This window comes from Tachysurus vachellii, chromosome 20 (genome assembly GCF_030014155.1).
Source record: "Tachysurus vachellii isolate PV-2020 chromosome 20, HZAU_Pvac_v1, whole genome shotgun sequence".
Taxonomy (NCBI): Eukaryota; Metazoa; Chordata; class Actinopteri; order Siluriformes; family Bagridae; genus Tachysurus; species Tachysurus vachellii.
The window spans coordinates 9219700-9242773 of NC_083479.1; the positions used below are offsets into that span (position 1 = coordinate 9219700).

The 23074-nt window shown below is 37.8% G+C and overlaps 1 protein-coding gene across 1 annotated transcript in view; it reads left to right on the forward strand.

The window, feature by feature from the left end:
- Positions 1-9715, forward strand: part of LOC132863251 (protocadherin Fat 3) — a 51232-nt gene extending 41517 nt beyond the window's left edge. Inside the window, exons 21-28 of the mRNA XM_060895962.1 lie at positions 503-634; positions 1633-1790; positions 2091-2553; positions 3558-3711; positions 4399-5111; positions 5693-5782; positions 6740-6799; positions 8811-9715. Of these exons, the coding sequence (XP_060751945.1) occupies positions 503-634; positions 1633-1790; positions 2091-2553; positions 3558-3711; positions 4399-5111; positions 5693-5782; positions 6740-6799; positions 8811-9304 (2264 nt within the window). The 3' untranslated portion in view covers positions 9305-9715. The remainder of the gene's footprint in view (positions 1-502; positions 635-1632; positions 1791-2090; positions 2554-3557; positions 3712-4398; positions 5112-5692; positions 5783-6739; positions 6800-8810) is intronic.
- Positions 9716-23074: the final 13359 nt, after the last annotated feature.

Genomic DNA, 23074 nt, shown 5'->3' on the forward strand with positions numbered 1-23074 from the left:
ATTGTATACTTTCATGGCCACATTTTCCCATCTTCTAATGGCTACTCTCAGTATGTTAATGTACCATATCACAAAGCAAAATGTGTCTCAAACTGGAAGACAATGAATACATTCTTCAGTGGCCTTCTGAGTCACTGGATCTGAATCAAATAGAACAGCTTTGGGATGTGGTAGAAGATTCAGTGCTCCTGAAAAATCTGCAGGAGTTGCAGGATGCAATCATATCAATAACAGAATCTAATGGATTTTTCCAACATCTTGTGGAATCCATGCCTTGAAGAATGGATGCTGTTTTTAGAACAAAGTGAAACCCAGTGTTTCTAAGAAAGTGCTCAGTGAATGTATTTCAAAATTCTTTAGAAAAATTTCAAAATACTTTATATTTCTGGCTGAGTTTTCTTATGTTTTCCTTTAAAACATTTATTTTCTGAAACCTTTAGTGTTTATCCTTTTTTTTTTTTGCATAGCTAATGACCTAAGCATGGTGCTCTCTCTCAAGTAGGTAGAATATGTTCAAAATCTGCGGAGCTTTGTGAAGGCCAGGTCTGTCCTCCTGACATGCAGTGTGTACGCAGTGCCTCGACAGCTCCCTCTGCCTGCCAGTGTCTGCCTGAATCTCTTCACCAGTGTGCAGGTTAGAGCTCACTCAAGTCTTTCAGTACTTAATTTTGTATTTCATTAAATACATAACAGTCATACTATTATTGGTAGTTTTAGACAACCTTTAGCAATTATAGCCAGATTAAACCTGTTAAATTTTAGCTCACTTATTTTATCAGTTAAACCTAAATACACTATATGACTAAATGTATGTGGATGCCTAAACATGACCCACATATGTTGGTTTTTCTTTTCTTTTTTTTTTGTGCCACAACGTTGAAGGCACATGCTTTTTTATAATGCCTTTGTGTGTTGTGTCATTATGATTTCCCTTCACTGGAAGTAAGAGGCCATATTCGAACATGACAATGCCACATGCACAAAGTGACATCCGTTAATACATATTGGTTTGGAATAATTCACCTGGCCTACACAGATTTCTGACCTCAAATCTACTGAAACACCTTTCAGAATTGGAAAGTATTCTGCGTTCCAGGCTTCCTCACCGGAAATCACCTTATGATTAAATGGGTACAAATCTTTAATCAACACTAAAGATATTGTGAAAACGCTTCCAAGAAGAATGGAGGCTAGAGGCATATTAATGGCATAGCTTTGGTATTTTATATTCAATAAGCACATACTTTGAGTGTCATAGTCAAAAGTTCACATACCTTTGGCCATATAATGTATTTTAATTTATATATCAGTGTTTCCAGAATGTACTCTTTTACAGTAGGTTATTTATAGCACAATCACATTACGAGAGTACATCACACTAAAAAAAAAGAAAGCACATCACCTCTAATTAGCTTTGGTTGTCTTTACTACAAGACTATAATCTTATCAGTGGTATGGGCATAAATTTGAAAGGGCTCAGAGTAATGTACATAAGTTATTTGGCATTGTGCAGTATGTAGCAAAAGACAAAGAAGTGTGTGTGTGTGTGTGTGTGTGAGAGTGTGTGTGTGTGTGTGTGTGTGCAATTTGTTTTCCTGAGGCTTCTTTGTCTTTTGCTGATGTTTTGTGCAGGTCAGACCTCTCTGAGTTTTTCAGGGAACAGCTATATTAAGTACAGAGTGACAGTCAGCAGTAAGGATCACGGTATGAAGGTCAGTCTGAAAGTCAGAACCTTGCAAAACAGAGGAGTCATAATGTACAGACTTACAACACCCTGTCACATGCTAAAGGTAAACACAAGCACACACTTCAATTAAATTTGAAAACAAAATGATAATGCTAAATAATGCCAAAATTTTGTTTACGCTGAATTTACTGACCTCGACCATGAACTATCCAGACATTTAGGTTTTTGTGTAGAACAATGCGAACAAAGTCAAATTTAGCTAGACATCTGTACAAATCAGTAGAACTAAATTTAGGATTTTTATGATTTATAATATAAACATTTAGATTATTACAAATATGCTTTATGCAGTGCATACCCAGTTATTTCATCTCACTTACACTCAGCCATGCTGTGTATTCAGATTGAGGAAGGGCACCTCTGGTTCCAGTTGGATTGTACGAATAGCCTGGATGTGCTGGGCATCTCTGAACGTGCCATAAATGATGGTGCGTGGCATGCTGTGGCCCTGGATCTGACTTACAACTATACACAGCTCTCACTGGATGACAGCTACGTAGAACGCTGGCATGATGCCCAGATCCCTGTTCATCTCTGGCCACATGGCACCAATAGTTCACTGTTCTTTGGGGCCCAGGTGACACAAAGTGGTGGGCACAGGGACCTCTGGCCATATGATGGTTTCCAGGGCTGCCTGAGTGCTGTAACTCTGAATGGCAATGAGCTGCCTCTACAGACTAAGAGGAACCGGTATGGTGAGTTAACGGCCACAAATCAGGTGAAGATGGGCTGCATGCTGTACCCTAACCCCTGTCTGGGGACGTTGTGCCAGAACGGTGCCCCCTGCAATAGTCTGCCGTCCGGAGGTAAGATGTGTAGAAAAGTGTCATTAAATAGCTCTGAAAGCTTTTGGTCTGTAATATTTATGTTGTATGTTTGATAGTAAAGGATTCAAGCAAACACAAATTTAGTATTTGCTTTAAGAAGTGACAAAAGAGCTTAGGGGAATTTAAAAAACACGATTTAGTCTGCTCTAATTTTCTGCAGAAATGTGACCTTATAGAGGTACGTAACTAAATTATTAACAATTCACATCTTAGAAAATTACAAATGACAACAAATTACATGTATATTTAACAAAGAAAAAACAAGTAAAATCCCATTGTCTGATTCTTGAGAAATTGAGCAATTTAAAATCAAAACAAATTAGAACAAATGGCATTTCCACTAAATTCTGTTAAAACTAAAACTAAAATATATTACAAAACAATTAGCATAAATGTTTCCTAATTCTATTTAAGAGATTTTCTAAAAAAAAAAAAAAAAAAAAAAAAAAAGATAGCATTTACCTCTATAAGCATGGGGACACAACAACAGTAACACAACAAGTATTCTCCAGTAAGAGTTTTTGTCCACGAGAGTCCAAGAGACCAACGTCAGTGCTTTTTTTGGTGGGGATGTTGGCAGTGACACGGGTATTTCTATGCACAAGTATATCGAGGAGGGCAGTTTATGCTTTTTTCTTATGTTAAATGCTACAGTTTTTTCTGATGAAAGTTTCAGGCAGTAAGATGTAGTCAAAGCATGCAAAATTTAAAGATAATCATAAAGAAAAACATAAAACTGTTAAAATGTACATGAATATATTTGTACATAATCCTGTCTAACACACATTTAGTAAAGTTTAGTAAAATGTGTGTTATGTACAATTATATTCATGTACATCTTTACATTTTTATGTTGAGAGTATGTGTTATAACATTGATGTGTAATTTAGTGACTTAGTTGATTACTCATATTTAATGATAATAACTGACTGATAAATGATTGCTTATTATAATGACTTTTCTTCATGGTCCTGGTCCCTCAGCGTTTTCCTGCAGCTGCCCACCACAGTACACCGGTATGTTCTGTGAAACAGAGGTCTCATCCTGTGTCCCCACACCATGTCGGAACAGAGGAGAGTGCAAAGCTGTGGGCAACACTTTTCTATGTGGCTGTCCAAAAGGCTTCACCGGACTCATGTAAGACATATTTTACTAATCAAACCGTACCTTAACACAGACAGCACACTCTCTCTTTCTCTCTCTCTCTCTCTCTCTCTCTCTCTCTCTCTCTCTCTCTCTTTCTCTCTCTCTTTCCACAGAATACAAATTCCTCATTGTATTTTAATTTGTGATTGGTCATGTAACAGTTATTTTCAATTAAGTCCCGCATAATGCCATTATGGCTGGTTATAATTATTGATGGATGTTACATTAATTATGTTCATGTGGTTCGGTGACTGCATTGATAATAAGGCACAGACTGTGAGATTTGTAGGAAAAGCTCTTCCATTAGAGGGCAGCATTGATGTGGAAAGGTAAGGAAATGAAAAAATAAAGTCACTAAGCAAAATTCTTACTCCTGTGTTCAGTTTTATTCAATGCAAATAACAACCCACAGACAGACAGTTGCACACACGTTTGTGTGTGTGTGTGTGTGTGTGTGTGTGTGTGTGTGTGTGTGTAAACGAGAGAAAACACTTGTGGTGCTTAAAACTATTAAAGTAAAATTATTTTTATGATTAGAAATGTTTTAAATATGAATAACTTAAATATCCCTTTGTCTCTTGTTTTATAAAAAAATTACAGAAAGTTATTGTGAAAAATCAACAAACAGAAAGAAACTACTAATGACTCGCTGATTAATGACTCACTCAATTTACACAGATGTGAAGAGGATGTGAACGAGTGTGACCGGGAGGAGTGTGAGAATGGCGGCGCATGTGTGAACACATTCGGTGGTTTCTACTGTAACTGCACAGCTGGCTTTGAGGGCCAGTTCTGTGGACAGCCATCAGCAGGTGTACCAGGAACACAGGCCGAGATGTTGTCCTACATTGGCCCAGCCGAAGTGATTGGCATTGGTGTTTTGTTTTTTGTGGTGATGGTGCTTCTCGTGCTGCTGGCTGTTTTCCATAAGAAGCTGCTACGCAAAGACTGGGTGAGCGCTGAGTCAGCAGGGATCTCCACAGAGAACGGCTATCCCCTACGTGAAATATGTGCAGGTGCTGAGGGTACTGGAGGGCCACCACAGGTTATGGTGCGCCCTACTGCTTACACAGCACCTCAGTGTCAGGGCGAGAAAACAGCAGGAACACATGCTCTTGCCACCGTCTCTTGCCCACCCCAACTAGGAACCTTTCAGATAACATCGCAAAATCTAGGCATATCTAGAAGAGGGGTAGCTGTATGTAGCGTTGCTCCAAATCTGCCCTCGTTGTTGCCTAACTTCCCCCTCCGCAAACCTCCGTGGGAGGATGATGAAGAAGAAGATGATGATGATGAAAATGAGAATGAAGAGTGTGAAGCTCAGGCGCTAAAATGGCAAGATAGGAACATCTGCCATTGGGCAGATGGACAGGAAATGGACACAAAATGGGGTAAAGGAATGATCACATGAACATGTACACTTCACACACTTATTTGACTCTCACTTCTTATAAATAAAGGAAATGTGTTTTAATAATTGAAAAAGAGTCCATCTCCACTAATGAAAAGTGCACATAATTACATTAGAGGAATTACATTTACTCAAGTTATTGGTTCCTTGCCAAATTAATAATCTGCTGATTTCTCACGCTTTATATTTTCATGTCTTTTTATCATCTTTAATATGATATGAGCATCTTGTAAATTGTTATATGCTGCTGGGCTATGGTGGTGCTTCTGTAAATTCAGAAACAAATGGCATTGGCCACTGTATGAAATAGTGTCATGATTAAGTTTAAATTATGGCAGAATAATTATTAGATTTGAATTTGGGATTTAATTGAAGATGTCTTTATATAGCCTAAAGCACAAAGACAGAAAACAGCTTGTGTGTATAGTCTAGCTAAGAGACAGACTTACTGTGTTTACTGTGTAATAACTAGGACTAGGAACATATCATCAAATTGTGTGTGTGTGTGTGTGTGTGTGTGTGTGTGTGTGTGTTGGTAACTTCTGTTCTACTCCTCTACAGAGTCCGATAGTTCAGTGGAAGAGGCCTCTTTTTTTTCAGATAGCAGTACAAGTGAAGCTCATTCTGTCAGATCTGACTTCTGTGATGACGGTGAGGCTACATTCAGAATATCATCTATGCATCTTCTAGTGTAATCACCATCCTAATCCAGTTCCCCATCACATTAGCCACTACCAACTCCCTGTAGTTACATATGATGCCATGCACTTTCCAACAAAGTTGTCTTATGACAATTACATCTTAATGAAATTAAAATGGTCCATCTGACATTTCTGTGCTAATAACCACAGCAACCTACTGCAGCAGGTAAGGTTCAGTTACCTGTAAGTGTAGAAACCATGTAGGTTTTCTATTGAACAACTGTACTGTTAAATGTTCTGGCTCTAAGCACTGGTGCTTCAGAGGAAACTGAGAACACATATAATTCAATTAAACTTTATCTGTGTCATGATTTTAAGAATAGATCTCACAAAGCAACTTTACAGAAAGCTAAACTTAGATTTAGGTCTCTACTGAGCAAGGCAAAGGTGACACTGTTAAAGAAAAACAAAACCTTAATGTGGGACCAATCAGAGCAGCAGAATGTGAGTCACAAGTGCAGAAATCTCTGAGTGTAGTCGAGCATCAGGATGATTCCGGCAGGTCTAGAAGGTCTAACCTCAACCCTAACTCAGAATAATTACTAAATTGTATTATGTTATCAATTAAGATGAACTAGACTGATATTTCAGTAAATACTGGAGGATTAGTGGGAATACTGTTTGGAAATACAAGCAGACATACTGTAGCAGGCCAGAACTAGTAAAAACAATTTTTTTAGATAGATTGTTAGATAGATTTAATATACGCAAACAATACAAAACACACAGACTTAAAGTGTTTCCACTGTCATCTTCCATTTATGATTTATGATAAAGTAAATGGTTCTTCATTAAATGTAAATCTCAACATGTTTTTCCTGTCTAGCTGACAAAACTACTAGAGTGTAATAAATTAGTCCTTTATAGCCTGGAGTTTGATTTGTCGTTTGCTTAAACCTCAAATTAGCTTCCATTGTGACAGTGATTCGGCGGGTCAACGATGCAGTGGACAACGCTGAAAAAGGAGGTATGATGATATCTGTTTTCTTCTTGTGGTCTTTTCATTTTAATAACATAGGAATATTAATAACGAATCACTAGCTATATATCGATATGCTCAACAATAAGTGTGTAACAGAATTGCAATATCTCTATCTCTAAACTGAGAAACTGTTATTTAGGCTATTATTAGTTACATTTAAGAAACAACACATTATCAGAATCCTGTACAATATAGAATCTTTAAGCTGTATTTTATTATTATTCCCATTTGATTTTCTTTTAATACAGTTATAGAAAATCATTTAAGATTTTATTTTAAGAATAACAAACATATCCATTAAAAAAATACAAGATTTAAAATATTTTAAAGTAAAATAATGAAATGACTATTTTCATGAAGCACCAGCAGAGTAAAGGTCCACGAGTAGAGTGTCAGGTGCCTTCTTCATATTTATCATGTATATGCACTTCTATATAAACTGTATGTACAGTTGTGTTTGCATACCTCAGGACAATTTGTAAGATATGTACCATTTATATAAAAAAATGAGTGAAAAGGCAAAACAAATGTATTTTATTTCTTATAGGACTCAAGTTAATATGTGAGGCATAACAGAATGGCACAGTCATCAAACAAAACATAACGAAAAAGAAAATAAGGAAATAATCCCTGTTTCAAAGTTTGCATACCTTCAGTTCTTAATATCGCGCATTGCCCCCATTAGCATCAATGATGGTATGCAGTCTTTTGTAATAATTGTGCACAAGGTCCTTAATTCTCTCAGGTGGTATAGTTGCCCATTCTTCCTGGCAAAATGCCTCCAGTTCCTGTAAAAAAAATAATTGGGTGTTTTGAACAAACTGAATGTATCTCCCCAAATATCTCCAAAAAGTGGCTCAATGATATTGAGGTCAGGAGACTGTGATGGTTAAATCCAGAACCTTCACCTTTTTCTGCTGAAGCCATTGGAGAGTCAATCTTGAATTGTGCTTTGGAGCATCCAAGAGTGTCCCATGCGCAGCTTACATGCTGTAGAATGCAAACTGTCTGCAAGTATTCTCTGATAACATGCTGCATTTATCTTGCCATCAATTTTTACTAACTTCCCTGTGCCAATGGAGCTCACACATCCCCAAATCATAAGCGATCCACCACCATGCTTTACAGTGGGGATTGTGTACAGTACTTTTCATCATAGGCCTTGATGACTCCTCTCCAAACATAGCGTTTATAGTTGTGACTATAAAGTTAAATTTTGGTCTCATCACTCCAAATGACTCCCGAAGCTGTGAGGATTGCCTTGGTGCTGTCTGGCGTACTGAAGGCGGGCCTTTTTGTGGCATGGGCGCAGTAACGGCTTTCTCCTCGCAACTCGACCATGCAGGTCATTTGTGTGGTCATGAACACCAGCCTGTATTTCTCTCAAATTTCTTTAGTTCTTAAAGACTTTTGCACAGTTCTGTACATTTCCTGTGTGTTGGAAGTAATTTCAATTAAAAAAGCATATTGTTGCTTTTTTAAAATCAGTTCACCATATAATCCAATCATTCACCATGATTTATCCAATCATTTTGTTACAGCATTCTTTCATTTTATTACAATTTCTTTGTTGCATTTTGTTTCTTTTCTGTTCGATTACAATTAATCCACATGTCAATTGGATTGACATGTGGCTCAAACATGCATTGAATACGTCAAAGAATAATTTATTTCCAATAACGTTTGTGTGATCAAATTAAATACTTTAGTGGGCTTTTATGGTTAACAGAAAACAAATAAATCCCTTCTTACCTACTGAAATACTTCAGTCTATTTTTTTTTACCACACCGCATTCTTTGAAATCAAATCAACTACTTCTTAATGTCTAGACAAACCTTTACTGAGTGAGTGATTTAAAAGTGCACAATATCAAAGTCTGTTGAGAATTTTTTTTCTATATTCTGTTTTGCTACATGTGATGAATTTAAAGCTCCACAGATACACAACACAGCCAAACAAATGTTTCAATCACACCAGTCTTTCTCTGCCCTGCAGCATACCACTGGGAGGCTACAGAGTGGACTGCTGACACCTTTATAACAGACCTGGAAGCCACAAATAGACAGCACTCTCCAACTCCTCATTCTTTACCAGCTCCTCTTGCCCTTACCCCGACACGACTTGGTGGTAGTGTACGTCTAGGTGGCAGTACACACTCCTTGGTGACCAGCTATCCCTTACATAGGTATGAAGGCCACAGAGAATTCTACTCTTCCCTATCTAGGAAGTGCCCTGTCCCAGTGTGTGAGGAGTGCCAGGATGAGGAAAGTTTTCTCCAAAGGAGCTATAATGAGGGGATAACCAATGCTCCCTGCTATCAATCTAGCCTTAGGGAAGAAAGGCTTCATGTCTGGAAAGACTCCCCTTCCTTTGGAAGCCATAGGGAGATCAGCAGAATTGGGGTCAGACGGTCATTTGGAGCTCAGTGCTCACACAGTAACCAGCACAGCCCATCTATGTCTGAAGCCGATCAGTATAAACACTACTAGCTGCAATGACAGCCTAGACTTATGGCTCTGTATGGAAACTGCCATGAGCTGGCCAAAGTGGCATCACTACTACTATTAATGTGCATGGACCGAAAAAGAAGGAAAAAAGAGGTATATAAAGAAAAGCCCAATAGCAAGTATGAAGTATAACTTTTTACAAATACACTATTATGGAATAGTCACACTGTATTACTGGGTATGTGTGGGCACTTAAAATCAAGCAGCAGGAAAGTATATAGCAGATTAGTAATAGTAATGTATACCAACATTCATATGAAATATAAACAGATGGTTATATTAAAAATTTAAATTGTATGCAACATCGAACAGTCAAAGACTTTCATATTCCATATCTGTTGTCACCCCATATGAACAGAATGAAATTAATGAAAATGATCCTATTCTTTTGTGCTGGTACGGTTTCAGATGAATTAAGTTTTAATTTTTTATTCTCTTGGAATTCTTTCAGTGTCTGAATCACACAACCACTGATTTGCCTGTAATGGTAATTCAATTAAAGAACATCATTGTTCCTCTGTTCCCTGTCATTTGATGTGAGCAGTGACCATAATCCTTTAAAACAGAGATAAATGAAATATGTACCTTGTAATATGGCATTCCAGACCTGCTGTGAGTCAACCGACCACATATGCTGTACATCAGCTTCAATATATAAAACATCATCATCTCCTAACTTTAGACATAAAAAAACTGCTATAGACTGACAGGGCAGAGAAAGAATAAAAGCATGACAGAGTAATCAAACAGTATTCAGAGAGAGAGAGTAAGCGTAGTACTATAAAAAAGCAAAAATGGAGCGGTAGTTTTTCCTCTTGCAGAAGCTGAGGGAAAACTCTTCTTTCCTCTTTCCTCATGCTGACATGTATTTTAAATTTGGTTGTAGGATACTAAAAAGGTCATCTGATTTATCCTTGTTGTGCTTAACGTGAATCACTTTTTATTTGTATAGTGTTTTTAATTGCGACAAAGCAGGTTAAAGAAACCTGTTGAGCAGAGGGGTTTTCAACATTGGTTTTCAATTCTAAATACTGTAGCTAAGGTGATACTGCTCAGTCCAGCAGTGGATGCTATGGGAATCTGTATCTTGAGCAAGATTTCTCCACCTTTCTCCAGCTCAAATTCAAGCCAGAGCCTTACATTCTTCAACTGAGCACTAGCTGAACGGAGAGCCCAGGAGGCATTGGTTATTTGCCCAGGAGGCAAAGCCGTTGGATGACTTCAGAATGTTAATACTAAGAAATTATGTAAGTTGCCTAAATATGTGTGCTCAGGTAGATGCAGCACTGCTTCCACCTTTGAGTACGACAGGCTAAGGCCCTCACATGTTAGCATCCTATAGGAAACTATGTTGCAGACACACACAAAAATATGCTCATTGAGTGTGAGTTAGTGTTTAACAAGCATGAATAAGACATGGCACAAGCATTTGTAATGGAGGGTAGGTGTTGGGCTATGCACTACAATGTCTAATTAACCACCACCCCAAGGAAGTCTCTAAAGATGTGTCTTATTTTTTTGAAAGAAACTGGGGACTGAAATGAGGCTACATCAGAGTCTTGTTTAGCAGAATACCCTGGCATGTGAGACAAATGCTGTTAAGGTGCATGGGAACTTGTAAATAGCCCTGGTTGAGGTGGTAGGTGAAGAGTGAAAGGTGAAGCTCTGATATAAAATATATATCATATGTATATGTATGTATCAGGTGGTATATTATATTTTGAGTGGCTAGATGGTGCATACCTCCAGCAGCTTCTAAAGGTCCACGTGAACATAGTTGTGAAGCATGAATGAAGTCTTAAGCAAGACTGCAGTAAGGGTTGGCGAGTAAATGCCATGAGGAACTCTGGAAAAAAGATACCATTGGTGTTTCCAAGTTAGCCAACATGAGGTTGTGGGTGCTCTACATTTGTGACGCGATATGGAGCCACTTTAAAATGATGGTGATATGCAATGCAAATGTAGCTTTGTCTGGGGTGACATATTGTATCCAAATAAACATTTTCAAGAACACATACAGTTGTTAAGGCTCCCTACAACTCAAAATAATTAGAAAGCGAGTAATCATTTATCTCTTTCTTGATTAATAATTAATACAAACACAGAAGCATAAAACACTTACTGTGATGGTGTGGACTCTCACAACAGATTCTGTTTTAAAACTACTTTCTTTCCAATAAGTGTATTGTACTCATTGTGACAAATCTACACATTTGTGAATGTGTCAATTGTTTGGTTGTCAGGATGTAAAATGTGTTTGTCAGGATGTTAGAATTACAACAATATATATTCTTAACAAGCCTAATCTTCAGTAGTAAATATAATCAGTTAATAAGCAAACATACTGTTTGTTCTCTTACTCTTTGCCAATTTGATTGTCTTAACACAAACTGATTGTCTTAAGTGTATTACCTTTCAAACTCATACTGTAAATTAATTGTGTATGAAATTAATTTCATACTGTAAATATGGTTGAATAAACATGCGTTATTATTGATTATCATATGAGCTCACCTATTGTTCATTTATCCTCATTTACCTACAAACTTATAAAAAAGCTTATAAAATTTACATTTGGTAATACTGTTCTGAATTCCCCATCCTTTTCATGAGCTCCATGAAAGCTAGTCAGGGAACAGCAGCAGCTTTGTGGGGGGACAATCTCCCATTTAACTGGGAAAGCAGCAAGACAACAGAATGACACTGATTAAGTTAACACAAAGTTTCAAGGAGGAGCTAGGGGAGGAGGTGGGTTGCGGCAATGCAGAGGAAACAGCCAAGCAGACAGACTGAAAATGCATTTAATTAGGGCACCCTGTTTGAAAGGGACCAATAGCGCGCTCAGGAATCAGATCAGCTGATGGGCGGGGTTAGAAAATTGACATCAGCTGATAGCCGAGCTTGACTATGTGGCCTGCCTGAACTGACGCTAAACACTATTCTCAGTGGGGTTCTGGACTCTGTGGCAGCCAATCCATTTGTGAAAATAATGTTTTATGCTCCCTGAACCACTATTTCACACTTTGAGCTTGATAAATTGGCTTTGTCATCTTCCATCTTTCATCAATCCACTGATGAAAAAACCTTCTCATACAGTATATTCAGGTAGTTAGCTGACCTCATTTTTGGGTACATTGCTGACATTGCTAAACAACGTTGCTGAACCGAGATCTGAACAACTGGAGAAAGATCGTAAAACTGCCCCTACAGGCCGGTACAGTAGGCTCTATGCATGATGAGTACATAATTTTTTTCTGCTAGATTGAGTCACTGCCAGTTTTACTATTTACTTTTTTTTAATTTAAAACATTAATACTTGCCTAAAAAGCCACAAATTCCCACCTACCTTAAAGCCCTTATAACATTCTGTTTTGCACCTCTCCCTCTGATCCTGTAGCACTGCTTTTTTGGACCTAGCATCTTTCAGTGTACATTTACATTTACAGCATTTGGCAGACGACCTTATCCAGAGCGACGTACATAAGTGCTTAAAACTCTAACATTGAATACATTAATGCTGACTCACTAAGTTACATACAGTACTTAAGATACCATGAGTTTAAAACATTTGTTCAAAGTTTCAATGAAAAAGTGTCAAAGGTTTTTTTTTTTTTTTTTTTTTTTTAATGCAAAAGATAAGGAAAGAAGTGCTAGTTGAAGTGTTTCCTGAATAAGTAGGTCTTCAACCGCCGCTTGAAAATAGCCAGTAACTCAGCTGTCCGGACCTCTAGGGGAAGTTCATTCCACCACCTTGGTGCCAGTGCAGAGAAGAGTCTTGTAGTAAACTTGCCTCTTACCCTGAGAGATGGTGGAAAAAGTCGAGCAGTGCTGGTAGATTGGAGGGTGTGGGGTGCAGTGCGAGGAGTGATGAGGGCTTTGAGGTAAGAGGGAGCTGGTCCATTTTTGGCTTTGTAGGCCAGCATCAGTGTTTTGAATCTGATGCGTGCAGCTACCGGAAGCCAGTGGAGGGATTGCAGCAGCGGGGTGGTATGCGAGAAATTTGGCAGGTTGAAAACAAGCCGGGCAGCTGCATTTTGGATCATTTGCAGAGGACGGATTGCGTTCATAGGTAGACCTGCCAGCAGTGCATTGCAGTAATCCAGTCTAGAAATGACAAGAGACTGAACAAGTACCTGAGCAGCCTGTGTGGACAGAAATGGCCAAATCCTTCTAATGTTGTAGAGAAGAAAAAGACATGAGCGTGTCACATTAGTATCATGAGAGGAAAAGGACATTTGATTGTCCATGGTTACCCCAAGGTTGCGAGCTGTGGCTGAAGGGGAGATCAGATCGTTGTGCAAGGATATAGCAAGATCATGACCTGGGGATGAATCACCTGGGATGAACAGCAGTTCAGTTTTGCTAGGATTGAGCTTTAACTGATGACCAGTCATCCATGATGAAATTTCTGCCAGACATGCTGAGATCCGGTCAGAAACTGTGGTATCTGAGGGTGGGAAAGAGAAGATAAGTTGTGTATCTTCAGCATAGCAGTGGTAAGAGAACCCATGTGAGGAAATAACTTCACCAAGAGAGTGAGTATACAGGGAGAAAAGAAGAGGACCAAGTACTGAGCCCTGTGGGACACCAGTGGAGAGTCTGCGTGGAGCAGATGTCACTCCCCTCCATGTTACCTGATATGAGCGTCCTTCCAGGTAGGAAGCAAACCATTCCCAAGCTGATCCGCAAATCCCAAGACTCCTGATGGTGGACAAGAGAATCTTGTGGTTGACCGTATCAAACGCTGCTGAAAGGTCAAGGAGGATAAGGACGGATGACAGTTTGGCTGATCTAGCAGCATGTAGTTTCTCAGAGACATCCAAAAGGGCTGTTTCTGTGGAATGAGCTGCTTTAAAGCCAGACTGGTTGGAGTCTGGGAGGTTGTTCTGTGAGAGATAGACAGACAGTTGATTATAGACAATGCGTTCAAGAATTTTTGAAAGAAACGAGAGAAGTGATACTGGTCTGTAGTTACTGATGTCTGATGGATCCAGAGCAGGTTTCTTTAGGATGGGAATAACCCTTGCTCTCTTGAAAGTAGTTGGTACCTGACCAGATGCTATGGCTCTATTGACGATTGTGGAAATGTAGGGCAGAAGGTCTTGCGAGATGGTCTGGAGCATAGTGGAAGGGAGTGGATCCAATGGGCAGGTGGTAGGATTGCAAGACTGGATGAGCTGTAAAATCTCTTCTGCTGCTACAATTGAGAAATGCGACAACAAAGGTGTAGGGGAATCCATACTCTGAGATATAAGATTTCCTCAATCTTCTCCTGGTAGAAAGAAGCAAAGTCTTCTGCAGTCAGGGAGGATGAAGAACGTGGAGCCGGGGGGTTGAGCAGAGAAGAGATGTATTGTTGTATGTTGTGGAATTTCCGAGGGTCATGTGAGGAAGCTTCAAGCTTTTCCTTGTAGAAGGAAGTCTTGGCAGAAGTCACATCTGAGGAGAACTTGGCATCCAGTGTACAGGATGCATGTAAACAAATGATCAAATATCTTCTCTTTTCTGTCACCTGGTGGCGGAAAGCAATTCCCCTGGTTGCTGAGTGACTGGTTGTTTTCAAATGGCTGTTGTACCTCTTCTTAAATTAACCTCTTCCACCTTAGGCCTATTTCTCTGCCTGTTTTACTTGAATAATTCTGGTACCGAAATAAAGGTAACACGTGAGGTTGCTGCAGAAGTGTTAAAATAAGTATATATATATATACTTAGACTATATATATATACTATATAGATATAAATACTGTATATATATATATATATATATATATATATATATACACTGTTCATAAGAATGTGCAAGTCTAGTGTAATAGCGCACAATATGATGGGATGTATTATGTGTACGCCTGACTAAAGAGATGAGTTTTTAATCTACATTTAAACTGTGAAAGTGTGTCTGAGCCCCAAACACTATCAGGAAGACTATTGCAGAGTTTGGGAGCTAAATAAGAAAACGCTCTACCACCTTTAGTAGACTTAGATATTCTGGGAACTACCAGAAGTCCTGAGTTTTGTGATCTCAGAGAGCGTGAAGGATTGTAACGTGTTAGAAGACTACTTAGATACATGGGAGCTAAACCATTAAGAGCCTTGTACGTAAGTAGCAGCAGTTTGTAATCAATTCTAAACTTAACAGGTAGCCAGTGTAGAGATGATAAAATTGGGGTTATATGGTCATACTTTCTTGTCCTAGTGAGAACTCTGGCAGCTGCATTTTGGACTAACTGTAGCCTATTTATTAAAGATGCAGGACAACCACCTAGTAATGCATTGCAATAGTCCAGTCTAGAGGTCATGAAAGCATGAACTAGCTTCTCAGCATCAGATACAGATAGGATGTTTCTCAGCTTGGCAATATTTCTAAGGTGGAAGAAGGCTGTTTTTGTGGTTTGGGCGATATGATTTTCAAAAGACAAGTTACTGTCTAATATAACACCCAGGTCTTTCACTGTCGAGCTACTAGTAACAGTACATCCCTCTAATTGCAAATTAAGTTGTGAGAGTTTCTGTGTACTGGTTTTTGGGCCTATAAGTAGTATTTCTTTCTTATCAGAGTTTAACAACAGAAAATTGCAGCTCATCCAGTCTTTTATCTCTCTAAGGCATTGAGTTAATTTGGACAATTTAGTTATTTCATCTGGTTTTGATGAGATGTATAACTGTGTGTCGTCAGCATAGCAATGGAAGCTAATCCCATGTCTTCTGCTAATGTTCCCTAATGGAAGCATGTATATCGAGAAAAGCAGAGGTCCTAGAACTGTTCCTTGAGGGACCCCATAATTAACTGGTAATAAACTGGAGGATTCACCATTTAATTCTACAAAATGGTATCGATCAGACAGGTAGGATCTAAACCAACTTAAAATCTGTCCATGAATACCTGTGTAATTTTGTAAGCGATCTAGGAGAATGTTGTGATCTATAGTGTTGAATGCAGCACTAAGGTCAAGTAGAACTAATAGTGACATACAGTCTTTGTCCGAAGCTAAGAACAAGTCATTTGTAACTTTAACAAGAGCAGTTTCTGTGCTATGATGGGGCCTGAAACCTGACTGAAACTCTTCGAGGATATTGTTCTCCTGTAAGAAGGAGCTCAGTTGAACAGACACAACCTTTTCTAGTATTTTAGACATAAACGGAAGGTGTGAAATTCGGTCTGTAATTTGAAAGTCCATTAGGATCTATATTAGGTTTCTTAATGAGTGGCCTAATAACTGCCAACTTGAAGGATTTAGGGACGTAACCTAAAGATAACAAGGAGTTAATGATGTTAAGGAGAGGCTCACCGGCTTTATATAACACTTCTTTCAGTAGTTTATTTGGAACCACACCCAGTTATTAGGTTTAGGGAGTAAGCACTTTTTCACACAGGGCCATGTAGGTTTGGACTTTGTTTTTACTTAATAATAAAAAACTTAATATAAAAACTGCATATTGTGTTTACTTGTGTAATCTTTGATTAATATTTACATTTGCTTGATGATCTGAAACATTAAAGTGTGACAAAGGTGCAAAAAATAAAAAATGAGGAAGGGGCAAACACTTTTTCACACTACTGTACACATACAGTACTTAATACAAGTAGACAAATAAGAAAAAGACACTATGACCATTCAGGCAACACATATGTGCATCTACTTGTTGACGTTGGTTAATGGAAAACAGCACTGCGGCACTGAAGTGGTCATCAATGCCAACGATATTATGAAAAATACTATCAGTGTTGACATTACTGCTTGCAGTGAAGGTGAGTTATCTAAAACTAACTAGCTAGTCATGACTAAAAATTAACTCTCCCTTTCCCCAGAGCATCTAGTGGTTTCATTTTGTTATTCTTGTTATAAGTCTTTAAACTTACTATTCACCAACTAGACTGATATGGAAGGGTTGCCATTAAAAAAATAATATCAAAAATAAAAAAAAAACATTCATTTAAAAAGCTATATATGTTTGTAGTAAATGGTAAAATATAATTCATTTTTGGATGTTATTAAGATTAAATGCTTTTATTCACAGTGAATTCTTAGATCTAATTCAAACTTTCTGAAAACTTATTTCATCAAACTTAATGAAGACATTCATTAACAATTACAAGATTCAATGTACATGTACAATGATAATAATGACAAAGTACATGAACAGTGGTTCTGAATACAGCATTTTTTTTTATCTACGACCAGGGGTACTGCTTCTGTTACTTGTCAATACCAAACCTTATTATTAATGATGTTTTCTACCTACTGTAGTTCTCAGATCAAGTTTTGGTTTTCACATTTGTGCCTTTTCTCCACATAGTTCATATTGTTTGATTGACCACTGAGTTAAAAATGTTATTACAGTTTTTTACAATCGCTATGACAGTTTTTTTCAATACATTTAACAAGTTTTCTAAACTCTTAACGCACCAACACACCTAAAACACACAATTGGCAAAACGGTTAATTTCATGCTCAAAATCACACATTGTAAACTAAACCCCAAAACTAATTTTAAAAATACAATAATAAACTAACACAATACACTATGTCTAACAAAACACTGCAAACATGTTTTAAAATCAAATAATTATTCAAAACACTAACACATGTTCTCTTCCAACAGGAACATTTAGTCAATCATAACACAATGACAAAAAAAACACTATCATCAACTGAAATGACAGAAACTGCATTATTTTATGTGTCAGGTCTGTTCTTATACAATAGACAGTATATTGTATTGATCATAGGTTGTGTTTTGCACTGTAGTTGCTTTTGAAGCCTCTCTACATTTTTGTTTTGTTGGGTTTAGTAAATGCATGCATTTTGTTTATTTTGCTGCAGACATTCAATACAAAAAAGAATGACCATCTCAGAGTAGCTTTATAAAATGTACAGACACAGAATTGCTGCAGTAAAGACTTTATTTGCAAAAGGACATTACTGCAAGATATACAAACAGAAAAAGCACCAAAATTATTTTAAAAAAGTAATCTTCTAATCTGCCTGGTCATTCTTCATAGCCACATGTTCTCATCCACATCATACCTGATATCTTCTCTGGCAAGGCATCGTGGGAAGAATCTTTTGGCATGGCTCATCCACCCCTGGCAGTGTTCAGCTGTGATGTCTTGACATGCAGCATCCATTGCATCCAGGAGGGACATTTGGTCATGTGGACGATGGTCAAAAACCTTCCATCTCCAGGCTGAGAAAAACTCCTCAATGGGGTTGAGGAAAGGGGAGTAAGGGGCAAGGAAATGGGACAACTTCCTTAGATGGGCGTCAAACCAGGCTGTGACTGCACGGGAATAGTGGAATTGCATAACCTTACCTGGAGGTATTGGTGACGGAGTTCTTTGATGTGCTCACTGTTCCTTTCAAAAGGAACTTTGTATAGTTGTTTCATTCGGACTCTGTGTTTAGCTAGAGTCTGAGAAATGGATGTTATGCTGATTGCTGCAATGTTCCCAAAGACAAGCTTGTCCTCTACAACTCTGGAGTGAATGGCTTTCAGTTTTATTTCATTGTCAGCAATCACCATGTTGACAATAGCAAGTTCCTGTTCTTCATTCAAGAGCTTTCCTCTGCCCCCTGAGGGAGGTAGACGTTGAATCCTTCGAGGGACAAAATACAGTTACATATTAGAGACCAGAGGCATACAGTCACTCTAATACAGTAAATGGTAAAATTATTTACACTTTGCTGTAGGAGAAGCAATGGCCTATCTGTTGGTTTCTCTGAAAATACGGACAATGGATGCCACTGTGTCCCGGCTGAGATTTGGCTGTACTCGTTCACCAGCCTCTCTGTATGATAGCCCATGGTTTATGACATGGTCAATGATAGTAGCTCTTATTTGATCAGTTACCCTAGCTCTGGTCCTTTTTTGAGCGCCACCACGCATTCTAACTCCTCTCCCTTGTCCTTGTCCTTGCCCCACTCCTCTCCCTTGTCCTGGTACTTGTCTTCCTTCCTTTCTTCCTTCCTTCCTTCCTTCCTTCCTTCCTTCCTTCCTTCCTTTCTTTCTTTCTTTCTTTCTCTTTTTCTTTCTTTCTTTCCTGAGTGTGGTTCCTAGATGGGAATCAGCTATGATTTATATATTTGCATAATTGCAATAAGCTGTTTCTCAATTGTTTAGCAATGGAATAAAATACAGGGAATATATTTATGTTTCAATTCACAATATGAACAGCTGTTCACTTGATTTTAGTCTATATAAGTTATGTTTAGAACATGATGTTATCTGTTCTGATGTACAGTGTGAAAGCATTTGTAAATTTGACTGTAAAATTACATTGTTTTGGTCTTGGTTGAGCTTGTGTGTAAAAGAAGTTCAAGCATTTTAACCTTCATGTTGTCCCTGGGTCTTTTTGACTCCACTGTAAGAATTTAATGTGTCATAACTTTGGTTTTCTTCTACATATTTGCCTGAAATTTACCAGCATTGTTCCAAATTATGAACTTTGCAAGCAAAATTAATTTTGTCTATTTCCGTTGAACTATGTATTCAGAACAGTATATACTACGCGTTTGTGATCCTCTTGGGTCATTTTGACTCGGCCACATTTAGTGGGGCAATAGGTCACACTTTTGCCCTTTTCAGCGCAATGAACATACTGTACATACAGACACAAAAATGCACACGTAAAATGTCCACTAACACACGCACCCAAAACACACACTCACACCCCATGCACACACACATGCAAACACACACAAACACACACAAATTGGGCATTGCATTTCATTAGGCCTCCAGAAAAAAAAAAGCCAAACATTTGTAAATATTTCACACTTTTGATATGCCTTCACCTAGCAGAGGGCAAAATATGATCTACCAAAATGATGCTACACACACGCACGCACGCACGCACACACACACACACACACACACACATACAGTCAAACACTGTTCAAAGCATTGGACATTGCATATCAGTTGGCCTCTAGACAAAACAACGTATTTTTTTAGGCTACGTATTTTTAAACATTTCACACACACGCACGCACGCGCACACACACACACACACACTCACACACATTCATATTTCTATAAAGAAGTTCAAAAATAAAATACATGTGTTTTGTAAATCATATTTGTTTCCTCTCTCTTATTTATACATTTAGTTGCATCAGTAAGCTTTGGCCTAGAGATATGTTGAGTAATGTTTGACATTCATCAGTCAGTGGTTATCCAAAATAATATTTAATAATTTCTGCTTATTTTACTCAAAACATGGCATAATTTTATAAGGTTTATCGTTCATAAATTAAGTGTAATAAAAAAACATAAGGAGTGTAAAAGAAGTTTTATTCACATGAAATTATGCCATGTTTTTGAGTGTGTGTGTGTGTGTGTGTGTGTGTGTAGCCTAGTTGTTGGTTGATCAGATGACATCAGGTGGGTACATATATTGAATATATATATATATATATATATATATATATATATATATATATATATATATATATATATATATATATATATATAATGAATACATATTCATTCATTCATTCATTCATTCATTTTCTACCGCTTATCCGAACTACCTCGGGTCACGGGGAGCCTGTGCCTATCTCAGGCGTCATCGGGCATCAAGGCAGGATACACCCTGGACGGAGTGCCAACCCATCGCAGGGCACACACACACTCTCATTCACTCACGCAATCACACACTACGGACAATTCACCAGAGATGCCAATCAAGCTACCATGCATGTCTTTGGACTGGAGGTGTGAGGCGAACGAGCTAACCACTAAGCCACCGTGCCCCCTAAAATACATATTACAAGTGTAAAATAGATATTACACACAGAATGGTGATAACTGTAGATTTTTTGATTTATAAGCATTCAAGTCAATTTGGCCTGGAAAAAAACAGGTTTTATTATTTGCTGACATTAAAAATGGTCAAGATGGTTTCAAAAAAATCTCCTGCCCTTGAAATATACCAGCCTGTAATTGTGCATCAACTTTTGTGCCTCTATAGTGAAAATAATTAAAAATTTCATTTTTTGCACATTAATGAGGTTTATTATACCAAATGTGACAAACATTTTTGCAAAATATATGTTAATATGTTGGAAACAAGTTAGACTAAAAAGGTAAAAAAAAAAAACAAAAAAAAAAAAAAAAGGCTATCATATATATAGTTCATTTTTTATAAGCAGTCAAAACAGACAAGGTCAAGTTGACTCAGCGCTCCTAATTTGTACAGGAGGACAACACAAGGGTTAAATTGGTGCTAACTGTATGCATTTTGCGCGCAAAAAACTGTACGCAAAAAACTGTAAAAACACTATTTTACAAACAAATACCAATGATTACTGATGTCATATTTCCAGATGTTGCACAATCATAGGGCAGTTTTCTCAGTGCCACATTTACATTAATATAGTTAATAATGCTATAGTTAGTTCCAAAATTGGGAACAAAATTAACACTAGAAGAGGCAAATTTGTTGCATTCAGCTTCAGTGGAAGGCCTTAAGACTGGGGATGAACAGTGTTGAACTGTTCAGTTTTGTCCCTGCTGAGTTATACGGGTATCACGTGGCACTAACACAATGCTTAACATCACACAGATACAGGTCAAGAGCTTCAGATAATGTTCACATCAAAATGGGAATAAATGTGATCTCTGGTAACAGATGGGCTGGTCTGTCATTAGTCCTGTTATTGTTGCAATTACTGTAAGAAATTATTTAGAGAATTCATTTTTTCTATTCTGTATTATAGATTTTAAAAAGATTTCAGGCAGTTCATTACTGAAAACTGATTTACTGATGAATGTACATGCCATAAAATCTTTTTAAACATGTGATTAAGGATGAATGTGCAAGCCTAAACGAATGAAACTATATCATAAATTACCAAACGTGTCATTAAAACGCTTTGACAAAAGGGTAATCATGGTAAGCCATGTTTCTCTAAACATTTTTTTCTCTAAAGTTAATGTAGACATTAAATGAAAGCATTAAAACGTGTTCATAATATACAAATTGAGGATTCTAGAAAGGTCTTTCTGAGACAACTGTCCCAGCACAGCTAAAATCACCATACCTGTTGAGTGAATAACGTTTTTAAACCCATTAATAGCAAAATGAAAAATTAACCATGCTTCTTTTTGCATGCAACACCCATCAGTGCGTGTTAAAACCTTAGATCAGGTTTGTGCTGAAGTGAGGTAACTGTGCGTAACAGCAGCGTATCATCAGGGCGCGCTGTTCATAAAGACTCCGGCACGAGCGAGCTTGTGTTTTGCGCTTCTCTAAGCGAAGAGCAACAATCTTCTCTCCGGTTTATTCATCATATTTCAGCATGGTCGGATTTTCTCTTGGAAAAGCGGAGTGCGCGAAGTGCGCCTTTTATTATTAATCAGTAATTCGGAGAGGAGCAAAGCGCACCAAGAGGACGTAAAGGCTCACGCTGTGTATTCGACTGTGTTGCAGGAAATGGAGACATCAGGGATATGAGTAATGAATGAATCTGTTATCAATCAATTCATCAATTAAGTCATTAAACGGTTGGTTTTTAAAATGATACAGAAAGACAGATGAAACTGATTAAACTAAACAGATAATGATAAAGATTAAATGAAAGTTGATTTGTCCACTGCATGTCCAAAATATTGCAGTAATCTGTATTTCTTATTAACAACAATAATAGTTAGTATATTAATAACTACCAAGACAGTTTGGTTTTCGATATTCCAGGTCATTTTGAATGGATTGGGATTGGATGAGTAGACGCTTGAGTTTATTCCGGC